A 15,209-nucleotide genomic window follows, 5' to 3' on the forward strand; every position below is an offset into this window, starting at 1 on the left:
CTTACTATGACTTAAATGTGTACTAAGTAGTGTTCTTTTAAATGTTCATTATTTGAGGGGAAAGTACATCTTAAATACCAGAGCATTGATTTGTTTCCATGGGTCAAGAATTCAGCATCCTGCTCAAGAAACAGAGCGCGACCAGGACCCAGAAGCCCATTCTTGCTCCCGCACCCCCATTGCTCCCCGCCAAGGGTAACGCTCCTGAGTTCTTACACGAGGGATTGGTTCTGCCTGTCCTTGAACTTCGCAATCCTCCAGGCCGTGCTTTTTTGTGTCTAACTTGTTTTGCTCGACGTTATGTTTGTGAGTCAAATGATTTTACTTTTTAAAGAAGGAAAACGTCGTTGGTCTCTAGCAGAGCTAAATCTCTGGGAAATGGAACGGAGGCTTAAGGAGAAATGAGAGAATTGTGAGATCTCAAAGAATCACACAGTTCTAACCAAGCCTCTCTCCAAAACTAAGCAAGTTTAAACTTCTCAATTAAATTTTCATATGCATATTGCCGTGAATGAGAGCCATCACTGTGTTCCATTCTGTGACCCTCCCAGCTGGAAACAAAGAGAGTTTAAGGCAATGGTCTCCTTAGGCACTGAATTAATTGTATGAAAAGCCCAGAAATGTCTCTTTTATATGTGAAGGCTTTAAAATGGTCATAGTAATAAAGACAAAGGAGGTTTAAGGTGCAAAAATCTTACAGGTTGCTAGAGAAGGGTTAAAGCAGAAAGCGAGGAAAACATGTGGAACGTTTTTAATGACCTCGCATTCCTTTACACTGAGCAGAACGACACGGCGCAGTAATGCCTGTTTATCCAGCCTGCAGAGTTTGAACTGGAAGGAGGTTTGGTGTGTGAGAATTTTTTTGTGAACCCTACAAAGATGTATAGGTTCTAAGGTGTTCTAATTAAAAGCATAAATGTTATTTCAAATCTCACATCCAAGTGTAATTAGGTATTTTCTAAATGCTATCATCTAAAAGGGATCCACTTGGCCTCTAATTGTCCTGCAGAATACTTGATTTAAATATTTGTACCACTCACATACAGACTGCTCAGAAAGTCCCCAAAGTGTCTGGAAACTCCCCGAAGTGCCCCTACCTTTGTTCCAGTAGCATCACAAAGCTAGGTTAGCAGGAGGAGAACAGTCTTGGAAAAATTTTGCTTAAGTGCAAAATAAAATGTTAGCCCATGCTCTGTATTGAACTGTGTCACTTGCTGCCTGCACCATTGCAATGGCTTCCTCTTTGTTCCTCTGCCTCCACATACCTAATGCCAGGTTAGCCTCTATACTGTAACAAGAACAGCTTTTGTTTCTGGAGCGCTAACCAAATGCTAGGCATCGTGCTAGGCAATTTATATGCATTCTTTCACTTAATCCTCACAACAGCTCCTGAGGCAGCTACAACCATTATTGTCACTGTACACTCCGGGAACCTGAGACTCAAAGAGGCTGAGTTCTTTGCCCAAGAACAGTAAGTGTTGGAGTCAGCTCAAACTCAGAGCTCAAACTCAGAGCTGTCGATTCCAAAGCTACGTTCTTAACCACTGTGCCGTACTGCCGTTTGCTCTCATGCTAATGATACTCACGTTCTTTTAGAACATTGCCAAATCTTTTGGAGAGTGGCAAGTTTAGTGTGTAACATTTTGCTCTGGAAGAGTTGATTCACGGCAGATCTTTGATCAGAATGCTCAAACAGGCCTTCTTATTTTACTTTGTGGTTTGTTTGACAGTTGCTTCTTAATTCAGATCTGCTTTAAATCTATTCTTGGAAGGATCTTCTTTTAAATTGTGTTTAATAGATTCTAAGTGATACTCCAGTAAGATGTAAAGCTTCAAAAGAGCTTAACCCAGCAGACGGTCAATGCCAGCCAGGAAAGGCGTCTGGTTTGACGTCTGGACTTAACACCACCTATCCAAGTGCACACACACGCCCAACGGTGGAAGATTTGTGCAAATGTGCGTGACTCCTTGGGTACCTGCAAGTGTGTTTAGAAGTAAATAAATCTTCAAGGAGGGGAATGAAATATTCTTTAAGCCAAATTTACTGTCTTTCCTCCAAATCTGACTTGCCTTCTTGACTTCTGATGTCCTGTGTCCCCACTCACCCAAACCTCAGTGCTTGAGGTGTTTTTGCTCCTTTCTTCCTTGCCCTTCACGTGAAAACAGCACCAAGTCGGGGAGGTTTATCCTTTATAATGTCATTTATATATGCCCGCCTTTTCTATTCCACTGCAAACTTGGTAAATTGGACCCTTATCATCTCATAAATGATCTACAGTAGTCTTCTAACAGATTTCTTTATCTCCACTACCACCCTTCCAAATTCTTGTCCCGTCACAGCCCGATTAACTTTCTTAAAACTCTCTTTTATTGTTTCACTTGTTTAAAAGCCTTCCATGGCTCCCCATTGCCAAATGGATAATGTTCAAACACTTTTCCTTGGCATTCAAGGCCTTCACATCTGGCCCCAGGTTACCTGGCCAAATTTACCTTCCACAACAATTACACATAAATCTACTCTACCGGACAGTTGCCTGACTACATCTTGTATATTAGATTACTTCCTTGTTTGAGTCATTCTTGGTTTCGAAAATATGTGCAGAGAATACTTTTTATTTCACCACAGTGAAGCTATGATTGAGCTGAATTTTCTGATGAGAGGAATTATTTACATGTTTTGGTACCTTCAAAAAATCATGAAGCTGTGTGTTTTAGACCCTTGTCCTCTCCTGAGTGACAAATTTATCTACAACCCAGGAGTTCTGAGCATCTGACAGGTATTCTGTTGCCTTTGGCCTTTCTTAGAGGTATCCAGTGACTCCAGATAAGTGTTGGGTTTCTCTTTTAACAGAGAAACTGAAAAGCCCAAGTTGGTTTATTTTTCTAGGCTCGTTAGTTGGCATTCTTGCTGTGCCACTCTAAAATAATATTACTTAAACACAAATTGTCTTTTCTAAGCCCCCAAAAAAGTGGGGTAATGGAGTACTGGAAAGAGTGCTGGCTTCAAGTCAGAAGATTTGGGGTTCAACTTAAGGCTGTGTGACTTTGAGCAAATTACCTAAACTCTCTGAACTTCAGTATCTTCATCTATAAAATCGGGATAATAATACATGTTTCCTAAGTATTTGGTGAGAATTAAGTCAGATAGCTTGTGAAAACACTTGGAACATAGAATATTTCATTGATTCTCACATTCACTTTTTTCACTTTTAGTATTTCTGACATGACGATGCATGTTATACTCAATGACATCTTGGCATTCTGTCATAGTTTAATTGATGATGTTTTTTCCTTTCTTAGTGGCACATAAGATAGGGGTCTGTCTTGAAATCCATGTTGCCTTAGATGTGATGAAATATGGTAGTTGATGCTCTCTCCATCAGTGCTGTGCAACATGTGCATCCACTCCATTCTCATCCTGCTACAAAACGCCCCTCCCCGAAGGCTTATGCATATTGTTCATACTTCAGTTTGTTTCTGTGTATCTGTTAACTATGGAACCTCACATCAGTCCTCATCACTGTTAAATAGCTTCTATTGTAAATTTCTAGAAAGCAGAGAGTGTATCACTCTTTTTTGTAAATCAACTTGCATAACTATATAAGGTTCTGTATTTAATAAATATTCACTTATTGAAGCTAATTCCTTTTGAGATGATGTTGAAATCTGGGGTCTTGATAGTATCGCAGTGATTTTGGTAAAAGCTAGGTCAAGGAATGGGTAACTTGTGTTGTTGCACGGGTCTCTTTACCTCATGGTTTCCTGTTGAAAATATTGCTGCTTACCTCCTGGTACCTTCCCTTGTCTCCAAGCCAAGCAGCCTCAGACATCGTGGAAATGCTTGCACAGCCAACAGGCCCTGTTCTGGCGAGGGCAGGGTTTGGCCCTCTTTTCAACTAATCTTTGTCTTCCTTTAGTGTCAACAGCCGTAAGACAGAGGGGAAAACTGTTACTGGTACCAGTACTGAGGGGTGCGGCATACTAAAGAAAAGAGCGAACAGATGCGTGATGCATCCTTTTCCCAGAGTGGACTTCTGTGGACTTTGTCCACAGGCTCTGAGCCAGTTTATCATTCGATCGCTCATTCATTCCCATTTTTACTTTTCTGTGGTGACCTTACAGGTTAAAGATTTCATCAATTCAGAGCTCCTAGCACAGTTATATTCTTCAGAGGACCAAAATACTCTGATGGAGGAATCTGCTGAGCAGGCTCAGCGCCGGGACGAGATGCTTCGAATGTACCAGGCCCTTAAAGAAGCCCTTGTGATCATTGGCGACATCAACACCGCCACTACGTTCACCCCAGCGCCGCCGCCGGTGGACGACTCCTGGATACAGCACTCCCGCAGGTAGGAAGTCAGCCCCTAACCCGAGGCCTGCCGGGCTTGTCCAGGATCATTTCCCGAGCACACTTCCCTAAACCAATATGAATGTAAAGAAAAAAGAGGAAAAACGAGACAAGCTCAGGAGTGAGAGGGTCAGACACCCCAACTCCCTTCAAAAACAAGCATGATACACCCTTCCACTAGAACGTTATATAGCCAGTAAAAAGAGTAAGGTCTTTAAGGCACTGAAAGGATAGTCAAGTTAATGTGAAGCTTAAAAAAAAAGTTGTAGAACGTTGTGTTCTATTATGTACAGAGAAGGAATTGAGAGAGAGAGAGAGAAAATATTGTAGAATATAGTTAAAAGGATGCGCAGGAAGCTATTGGTTGTCTCCACAGAGGGAAGGGGTCAGGGAGGGAAACTTCGTTTTCATCACATCCTTTTGTACTTTTTAACATTTGAAACATGTATCTGAGTTACCCAGTCAAAAAATAATTTTTTAAAAAGCAGTCAGGAAGTCATGAAATCTTTCTGGAAGGATGACCTCAACAGGAAGGAGGAGTGGGCAACCTGCTGTCGTCTCTTCCTCAGGTCGCCCCCTCCCAGCCCCACCACCCAGCGGAGGCCGACGCTCAGCGCCCCGCTCGCTCGGCCCACGGCCGGCCGAGGGCCCGCGCCCGCCATCCCCTCCCCGGGGCCCCACTCGGGGGCGCCCCCAGTCCCCTTCCGGCCCGGCCCGTTGCCTCCTTTCCCCAGCGCCAGCGACGCGCTCGGAGCGCCGCCGCAGGTCCCGTCCCGGCCCACGCGGGCCCCGCCCAGCGTCCCCAGGTGAGTGGTCTGCGCGCCGCGGACACGCGGGATGCTCTTCGGTTCTCTTCTCAGAGCATGGCAGACAAAATTTATTTGAAAAAGAAAATTGCAAACATATTCTCCTACACGTTTGCAGTTTTCACCCAGGAGGGTGATCGTGGGGGAATTGCTGAGCCTGCTGCACCATTTAAAAACCAATACGTGGTCTAAGCCTCTCCTTTATCAACTTGGCACAAACTAAATGGGACCAAAGAAAACTGGCTCCAAATGAATGATAATTTGGCAGCTGTTTGTAGAATGTGACAGAGAGCTTTGAAAGGAAAGAGCCGTGGCTGGGCTGTTGCAAGCTGTGTGTTCCCTAGGTCAGGAGAGAATCACCAGCTGAGGCCTCACTTTGTCCATTACCAGAGGAGTTCTAGAAAACCACGGACTTCAAGGAATGTTATCCATCTGCCCTCTGAACTATGACCCTTAAACGCAATATTTTAACTTTAATGTAGGCTGAGGAAAAATCTGACTGATTAATCTGCAATTGCTTTTGTAAAAACCATGCATAGAAATTTTAACATAGCCATCATGATTGCTGTGTGCAGTCACTAAACATGAATGAGACAGAACACTGTACGTTGGAAGAATACATTTTGGCATTTGTAAGCAGATTTTCAGGCTTAACTGTGAAATGAAATAGCTAATAAATAAGTGGAACTTGAAACCCATATAGTTGAAGGTGTAGTCTCACCTTCATACATTTGCAGTCAAAATATGTACAATGTGTATGATTAGAGATTTTGAAAATAGAAGGAATTAGGAGTTTTTCCTCAACATCAGAAATTTTAAAAAGAAAGAAGATTAGCCCATTCAGAAAGCTAATTTTTAAAAAATTCAATTCAGAGGGTTAAAATATTTGTATACTCTGTGAAGGAAAACCTTACTATATACGTGAACCATAAAAAGAGAAGCGACTTCTGCCCCCCATGAGGCCTGAGTCCCCTCAGCCTCTGATCGCAGAGCTTACATTGATGTTGATCTTCAGGCTGTCGGGTGTAATGAAGAGAAGAAGGGGCATCTTAGACTTGTAAGCAAGGGATGTAGTAGGAATAGCGGGGATGTGGAATTAGAAGATCTGGTTTGCCACAGACCTTGGGCAACTCAGTTAACTCTGAGCCAGGAGTTCCTCATCTGTGAAACAGGGACAAATTCAGCAAGGCCATTGCCCAAATCATTAGAGATGAGGTATTTGAGAGAATCTGATAAACTGTAAAGCACTGTGGTTGTTGCTGTTATCATCATTTTGGTCCTAATCAAACAGGACATATGTACTTTCAAATCTATTTTTTCTATATTTTCTAAAGAAATCTATATTTTTTCTCTAAACTCAGTAGGTTTGGCTTATCATTTAGTTGTAACTAAATTTGAGCTAAATTTCTAGTAATAATAGTAAAAACAGAAGCTCATATTTATTGTGCTTTCTGTGTACCTGAGGCACTGTCCTAAGGGCTTTGCAGGTACATTTTTGTTTAATACTCACTACAACCCAATAGGATAGGATATCATCTGTTTTACAGAGGAGGCCCAGAGGTTAAGCAACTTGCCCAAGGCTGCTCGACTAGGCCCTAATGGGGCTGGACTTTGATCTCAAGCAGCCTGACTAGAGAGCCCCGCCTCCCAGCCACGATACCATGGTTTCTCAACCTCGGCGCTATTGACATTTTTGTTGTGGGGGACTGTCCTGTGCATTTTAGGATGTTTGCCAGCATCCTGGCCTCTACGTACTGGATGTCAGTTGCAATCCCCCAGTCATGACCACTAAAAATGTCTCTAGACATTGCCAGTGTTGGGGGGAAGGCGTAAAACCCCCCTCCCCTTGAGAACCATGGCACCACAGTAGAAAAAAGACTTTTCCTTCCGTGTAAAAAAATATAAGTATTGGCATTGAGCCTCACTACAAGCAAGAGTAAATTATTGTTTTAGGAGACCTCAGGTTGACTGGAAAAGTGTCTGCCGTTGTGCCTGGAAGGTATGGAGGCCACTGAGGGAGGGGTGTTGGGAGTGGGAAGGCGGGAGTCCCATCCAGGAGTCTTGAAGTTGGCTATTTTGTCTGTTTAGCTCTAAGAAGGAACCAGAGTAACTTGGTGGTGCCTGTCCTCGGGAATGAACATGCATGTCTTGCCTGCTCGCTTGGCTGCTTTACCTCTTGGTTTCAGATAAGCTGGCTTGCCAGTCCCCTTCAGAGAAATCAACTGTTGAATGATAAACTGGTTTGTTAAGCGGGGTGGAGTCGCCCTGGGTATCTGCCAGCAGGCGCATAGAAGGTAGCCGGGCAGGAATCGGTAGCCCACACTGGACAAGGGGAGCCACCAGGTGTAATGCGCCTGCACTTTATAAGACAACAGTTGTGTTCTTCAAAATTTCTAGAATATTCTCAAGGTCCAGACCCAGACTTAACTTGATCTAGCCTTGCAAAGAGTCTCAAATGTAAAACAGAAATGAGAAATCAGAGTAAAAGAGTAAAGTTGGTTGTTTTGTGCTGAGCCTTCAAGTTTCAGGGCCAGTTCAGCACACTGGGAGGGAAATCCCTCTGGGGGGAGGGGGTGTCACCTGAGAGAGAGCAAGAAAGACTCTGTCAGGATCCTTATGCCTATTAAAGTTTAGCTTTAGATGGAGAATTCTGACCACATAAAGTCTGTTTTCAATAAAAGCCAGAGCAGGAATCCTACCAAATGCAAGCCAGAAATGAATGGGGTTTAAGATTTCAAACAAAAGAAAGAAAGAGAAAAAGAGAGAGAGACAAAAAAGAAAGGAAGGAAGAAAGAGTTGAGAGCAGCTCTTACTGAAACTTCACCTTGTTCTATTTATTTATATATTCTCTTTCCCTCCATGATTTGCCTACATTTTCTCTATTAAGAACTAAAAAAAGTTGAAATGCCATTATCCATCATCTCCAGGAAAACAACTCTTAGCTTTCTGAGAAGGAAGTTTGATTTTTTTTTTTTTTTCAGTTCTTTGCTTGCTTAAGGGCCCTTTCTCCTCTTTTATCTGAAACCAGAAACTCATAACGTGACAAGACAGCCCAAGCAATGTCCTGCCGGCTCCCTGTTGGGCTTTAGTATTACAAAGGCAATAACTGAACTTTTAGACGCAAAGATTCTGCCATTCGGCCTGTGCCTGCGTGTAGTTTTCTTCTAGATAATTCGCAACTTCATTAGCAGGTTAACGATTTTGACTTTTCAGAGCACATATACTTTTATTTTGACCCTATTAAAATGTAACACAAGCACACTCGCAATTATACAGAAACCATGAGTGTTCTGCTTTTTTAAAAAAATTATTATATCTTTCCATTCCAATGTAAAGGAAGAGGAAGGAGAGAGGCTGGTGGAGTCATTTTTGGCCGAGCTTCTCTCAGCTGCTCAAGCTGTTCTGGTTTATGTGCAAAAAGCCTTTCAGAGAGGGAGCTGGAAATAGTGCAAACTGCATGCCTGTTTTAATTAATTCCACCTGAACTAGGGGAGCATCTCTATCCCAAAGAGACTCACCAGTAGGGATGCTTCTGTCATTAGTAAGCTGAGTGTACACAAGTCTGATCTGTGGAAGATTTTCTGTTGCCAGAATATTTGGATTGCCCCCTCCCCTGTCACCCCCAGTCAGCTTCTCTGAAGGGGCTAAAACCCAGTTTGAAATCCCAGGCAGTTGTGGCCTTGTTTAGCAAGATGATCTTAAACAGACATCACCACCTCTTTAGGGGCCCTATTCTCTTACTTGGAGATCCTAATCTTCATCAAACACTAATTTTAGGCCTGATGTAGCTATTTTTGGTTATAGCTTCTTAAAATTAGTTAATTGGGAATCACAGCCTTTGACATTAACAGAACAAATTAACTGAATCAGAGTGTGTTTTTCCTGGCAACAGCCGACTCTGGCATTATTTTACTCATTTGTCTTCTCCCCTTCCCTTGGACTAAGCTATTTTGCAACGGTCAAAAGGGGATAAGGGTGGGAGGAAGGGTCTCTATCCAAGGAAAAGCAAACTTCATTTACCTCATCACTCAGTCTTCTATTTAAAAAAATGTTGAAAAATAGCAATACTTTCTTTTAACCACCCTTGTCACCAAGTCGGATGGTGTCTTTTAAAAATGGCAAGAGTGAATCATAGGAAAGGATTTGGCTTTTACTCCAGCTCATCCACATGACAGAAACACAACATGGAAACCAAGAAATGCTCCACTGAAGGAGACTCTGCTGAGCCCCATGGTGAAGTGATGTCTGCACCGCAGGGCCCGTCCGTGGGTAGCATCAAGATTCTCCCAGGGCAGCCCACTTATGCCTGTTCCGTGACTTAGGCAGTTTCCCTGACTTTACATGGCCTGCCTCAAGAGTCTCTTCACAGTCCCACATTCTCAGCAATTCACTGCTAAACCCACCATTTCAAAAGATACATGAATCCCTCAACATAAAGAGAGAATCAATGCACTCATGTTGGTTTCTTTACAGAGGTAAAAGCCATTTGATTCTCTACAATTTAGTTTAATCTGGTTTTAAACATTTGACCTTGATGCCCTGCTGTGCTCTGTCTTTTTTACAAATTTTATATGTTGATTTAATTGACAGTTAACATAGAATCCCTTTCACTTAGGGATATGGTCTCCTTGTTTTGTTTTGTTTTTTTCAGCCAGTCCCCCAAATTTTGAGTAAGGAGAAACCCACAATTCTTATGAGTATGTCTTTGCATCCCTAACATCAAGGTTTGGTGCCATGAAGGATGAAGCTGCCGAGCCTTGAAGTCGTGGGCTCAGGGTACACGGACAATTAAGCGACTTATGTGACTAGCCTGAGTCTGATTTCCCCTGCAATCATGTATTGGAAACATCCCGGCTTCCTCCTTCCTCAACAGCCCTCTAAAAGTACTTTCTTTTAGCAGCTGAGTGTCATGTGGACAAATGAATTTGTCTTGTGATTTCTGATTTCAGCCATGTGCTTTCTGTTTTCCTCACCATCCTTCCCCTTTAAAGAACAAATAAATAAATATATGATTAGGTATTCTGATTTTTCAGGGAACAGTTTTTATTTTTAGTAACTAGATTTAAAACTCAAGCAAAGATCTTTTTGGGGGGTGAGGAAGATTGGTCCTGAACTAACATCCATTGCCAATCTTCCTCTTTATGCTTGAGGAAGATTGTCCCTGAGCTAACATCAGTGGCAGTCTTTCTCTGTTTTATATATGGGATGCTGCCACAGCATGGCTTGATGAGTGGTGCATAGGTCCGTGCCCAGGATCCGAATCCACAAACCCCAGGCTGCCAAAACCGAGCACACGAACTTGACCACTACACCACTGGGCTGGCCTCAAGCAGAGATTTTTTTTAAAAAGTATAATGGCTAAGAATAGAAACAACTTTGAGGTATCTTTCTGATTCTTAATATTTAAGGCATCTCATGAGGCTACTATGTTTCAGATTTGTTACTGAAATCCCAAATGTAATTAATAATTTTTTGAAGTTTTAACATGTGTTGTCATAGTGCTTACTATAGTTTAATAAAAACAGAAACTTTGACCACAAGCTGTTCATTAAAGAAAATGTCCACTTTAATTTAAGCCCCTCAATTAGACATCCCGTCAAAAGTCATTCAAATTCCACAGTGATGCTGGTTGAAACATAATATTGCACTGAGGTGAATCGATGGTTAACGTGAAAGTTTTTCATTCTTCGGGTCTTGGTTTCAATCTGGTTTAAGTGAAAGTAAAATTAGTCTGGTGGTTTCCTTCTTGGGTCTCACAAACTTGACTCTACCTTACACAAACATCTCCATCCTGCAGCAGGTAGAATGACTGGCAGTCTGTTTAGGTGAGGCCCAGGAACAGCACTGCAAGTGTTCTAAAGATCAGAATTTAGGAGCTTTACAGATGTGGCAAGGTAGACTTCAGATTGTCTTTCCGTTTTCAGTGTGTCCCTTATCCTGCTTTCCCAACATCCAGTGTTGCCGCATGGTAAGAGGAAAAGGAAACTAAGAAAGGATCTACATGAGGCAAAGTACACACAGCATAAATGCAGGCAGGCGGCAGGCAGCGTAAATATAACAATATGCCGCTGTTCACCAGTGCTAACTGGCATTAAGTTAACCAAACACACTGCTTTCACGTCTTATGACAAATAATAGCAAATGGGTCTGTCATTGTTCTCTTTGGGGTTCTAAATTGCCAAGCTTCAACCATTGCAGGGAAAGGCTTTCTGAGTCTCAGGGTACCCAGCCCTGTCCAGAGTTTCACCTGATTGATAGAGGAAGACAGCCAAGACAGGAGTCTGGCAAAGGAGCCACTGACCAGTGAAAAATGCACAGTAAATGATTATTATTCTTCCTGTGGCAAGTCAGCAGCAAACTGTCACCAGTTGGAATCTGCTGAATGTTCCTATATACAAGTTGATGTCAGCTCAAAGAAAAGAACAGAAAAGAAAAAAAATTCCACCCAGTTTAAGCAGACAGACACACCCAGGCTAGTACTTCTATTTCATGGCTGCCCTCTTTTGTCTCCCTTGCTGTAGGAAAAGAATGATTTTACAGGGAAAAAACCTTCCCACTCAGACAGTTATGGTTAGATGGCGTGTTTATCAATGACTTCAGAGATTCATGGCACAACATGATCCATGGCTCTTTCAGCTCTAAATTTTATCCAAGCAGCAAACTGCAAGAATAGGCTGCTGGGCGCTTCTTCCTTCCCTCTGACTTATCAGCTACTCTGAAAGATTAGAAAGGAAATTTAGCTTACTAGAGTTGTTTTAGCTGATAAATAGCCAGGAAATTAAACGTGAACATGGAAATGCTGCATCTTTCACTCAGAATGTGCTTTAAATGCCTACCTCCAGCAAGATGAGAGAGAAGTTGAGGATTTAGCTGAGGGCTTGATGATGTTTGGCTGCTTGTCATAACTTTATTGCTGCTTAAACATAGAATTTTGAAATGCCCAAAATTGAAATCCTTTAGCTTACTCAAGCCAACGTATTGTAATCGTTGTCTGGGGGAACCTCTGAATCTAAACACATATTTGCACCCTTTAGTTGCCAAATGAAATCCATCTGGCTTACCAAGTGCTGTGGCCAAAGGAATATTACACTTTTGGTCTGGCCAGTATTTTTAACTGTGGCGGGAGGGGGGTGGTGTTGGAAGGGCGTTGGGTTTGAGAGAATCTGCGTGTGTATTGATGCCACATTACCAGTATTTAGATGAAGTTTAGGTCACAGGGTGACTCTGATCAAAAATAGAATTCCTACCTAGGGCGAAGTCTAGAGTCACAAGGAATTGAGGCAGCCTCCTCATGGCGTGGCACTTTCTTTTCCTTCTGGCTGCTTTTCAGGTCTCAGAGCCACATGATAGGCAAAACCACAAATAGCAAGTGCTCTGATTTCTGGAATTATTTTTTAACTATTCCCATAAACACTAGGAAATGTCCACCCCTGTGTTCCAGTCAAAATTATCAGCTCACATGAATTGTAGAAAGAACACATTCCATCCAAGGATCAGAAAAAATTGCTTAAGCAAAATGGCAAAATTCTCAATCACTTATCATCAACAAGGCTGGGCCTGCTTGACTTCAACTCCTCAGACACATGGAGAATTCCAAATCTTCATAAAGTCAACATTTTCCCCCATTGGGATTAGTTTAAACACAGAGAAATAGGATAAAGTGTAAATAATGTTCTCACTGCTCTTATGAGAAATGTGAAGTTAATATAAAATTTAGAAATAAGCTCCATTCCTTCCCTGCTTTTTGTGTGGAAGGGCTGAGGAACCAACTGAGAGAGAGAATAAGGTAAGACCTGGATGATCGCAAGCTAGATACCCCACCCCAAGGGAATCCCCAATCTTCTGTTTGAAAACCAAGGGGAAGTGAGGCCGTGTGAGAAGAAGATCTCAGGTGGCTGTGAACATAATCTGGGAAATGATCTTATTTTACAATCAAATATACTAGTTGCCTCAAGCATGTAAATATTACCTGTATTAGGTTTCAGATTTCCATGAGGCAGCATTTTCTAAATTTATTTTGGTCAGTATATATGACATTCATCTAGAATGAGACCTCTTATAAGAGTAGGAGATGAGAAAGAGTTTCAAAGGTATTTTGCAGCCCAGAGAGTCTAAGATGAAATGATTCCGCTTGGGAACGGATATTTATATAAGAGATATTCTGTATCATGTATTTTCTAAACTTTATATTAGGATTATTCTCAAAGCCAATTTTAAGAATGAGTGAAATTTTTCCCTCAAATAAATCTCCCCTTTGTATTGTGCTCAAAGGCCTTTGTCAGAAAGTCTGTGCTCTGCTCTGCCTTTAGACCACCACTCATGGAGGAAAAGCTATAAAAACCAAGGAAAACGTCTACTTATTTTTAAAACAAATAGAATTTCTTTTTGCTTCTTAGTAGTGTTGGAAAATATTTTAATGACTAAAATAATAAAACTTCATGTGAGGCAAAGTCTACCTTAATTACTGCCTCTTGGGGTGGAAAATTAAGGAAACATTAGTAAATGTGTTAACTAGAGAAACCACTGCAGTAATTTCCCTCCATATATCTGGGTCTAAAGTCAAAATAAAATCCATGCTACACATATCATTTGAAAGAAAGCAAACTTGTAGTGTTAGCTCTTACCATAGCTCTTACTCAGGACTGAAATTAATAGACCACAAAAGTCCCTGTGACTATCAGTAGAATGTGATGAACTTACCCTGTATTTCAGTTTAGGAATCTGTAGTGAGGGATGTTGATATGATTGCTTAATCTGTTTTAATATTTCAAACACTCTAAATTACCCCATTACCATCTTAATACTTAATACTTGAAAGTGAATAAGTATATTGAAAACTCATTTTAAAGCACAATGTCTTTGAATAAACATGTTGAAATAGTGTTTCTCACTTTTGCTTAAAGCTTTGGTGTGTGACTGATGACATCTTATAGATTTTCTTCTTTTTTACTATCCCCCCCTCCAACCCAGGACCTTTTCTCCGTATGTGGCTATCTGATAGATAGTGTTCATTCGCAGTCTTCTAGGGGCCTGAGCAACACGTGGGGCACGCCTGCCAGTAACCATTGTTGCTGTGTTGTTCCAGAGTCCCCATCCCTGCGGAGCAAGAAGTCTCAGTAAAATATCCTTGAGGGTCACAAGGAATCTTTGCAATTTATAAATATTTTCATAGTCTCCATAGACTGTTCAGCTTTCAGTTAAAATGTTGTTTTTTGTCATTAAAGTTTGCTTTTCTATTTTTTCTGTGAATTTCATACCATGTATTAGAGTGCATTTTGAGATGTAAAAATCTCTAGCTAGACTAATGAAGGTAGCATCGACCATGGTCTCCAGTTCAGAATGTTAAATCAGACAAGCAAGGTTTCAGAATACGTCTCTTTACTGCATTCTCTTGCACTCCTGCTTCGTCGCTCATCCTCCTGATTTCCCTCGTGTCTCATTTGGTCCCTGCACCCAAGTATATAGGACAGTCTTGCTCTAGTTGCTTATGCCGGACACCTGCCTTCTAGCTGTGTTTGGCAGGCCAGAAGGATGAGGTAATAATCAGAAGAAAATGTTCTGGTTCTTTGGCCTGATCCACGCACAACATTATTCAAAACAGTTTTCTGTGAGTGAGAACAGGGTTACTTTGAGATCCCTTGGTCTAATACTCTGTAGGAGTGTGGAGGAGCAAAGCTGTAAAGTTTTTTTATCCCTTCTAGAATAATGGAAATATAAATCGTATCTGCCTTTGCCGATCCTTTCAGTGATGTTCACAGACAGATGGATGTAGAGAGGAGAACTTTTCATTTGTAAACATTTTGGCTTTACTTTCCCCGAGTTCAGCCGACTTCTCGAGCACAGCTCCAAGGTCCTTACAGCATTGTTTTCCTAAAAGCATATTTTTTGAGCTATTTCTCCAGGATGATGGCAGTTTTTGTAAGACAGATGCCTAAAAGACATATGGTTTTCATAGATTTTTTCCGTCTAGACTAGCTTTATTTAGTGACTTTTGGTCTGAATTGGTCTAGTTAAAGTTTCTGTAGGAGCTTGTATAAAAATTTAAAATGTGGGCA

General features: G+C 41.6%; 1 protein-coding gene across 26 annotated transcripts in view; it reads left to right on the plus strand.

Annotated features, from left to right (window-relative positions):
- DNM3 (dynamin 3) overlaps positions 1-15,209 on the plus strand; it is a 565,868-nt gene that overhangs the window by 532,858 nt on the left and 17,801 nt on the right. For 16 of the 26 annotated variants that reach the window (XR_011532051.1, XM_070591081.1, XM_070591080.1 and 13 more), the window contains 2 exons: positions 4,123-4,349; positions 4,918-5,154. Coding sequence is in view for 22 of the 26 variants with exons in the window: in XM_070591081.1 (XP_070447182.1) it covers positions 4,123-4,349; positions 4,918-5,154 (464 nt within the window). In the remaining 4 variants the exon portion in view is untranslated. Of the gene's footprint in view, positions 1-4,122; positions 4,350-4,917; positions 6,747-7,569; positions 10,180-15,209 lie in introns of those variants that run through there. The other 10 variants (XR_011532053.1, XM_070591073.1, XM_070591078.1 and 7 more) reach the window with 3 other exon arrangements.

Source organism: Equus przewalskii, chromosome 23, assembly GCF_037783145.1.
Source record: "Equus przewalskii isolate Varuska chromosome 23, EquPr2, whole genome shotgun sequence".
NCBI lineage: Eukaryota > Metazoa > Chordata > Mammalia > Perissodactyla > Equidae > Equus > Equus przewalskii.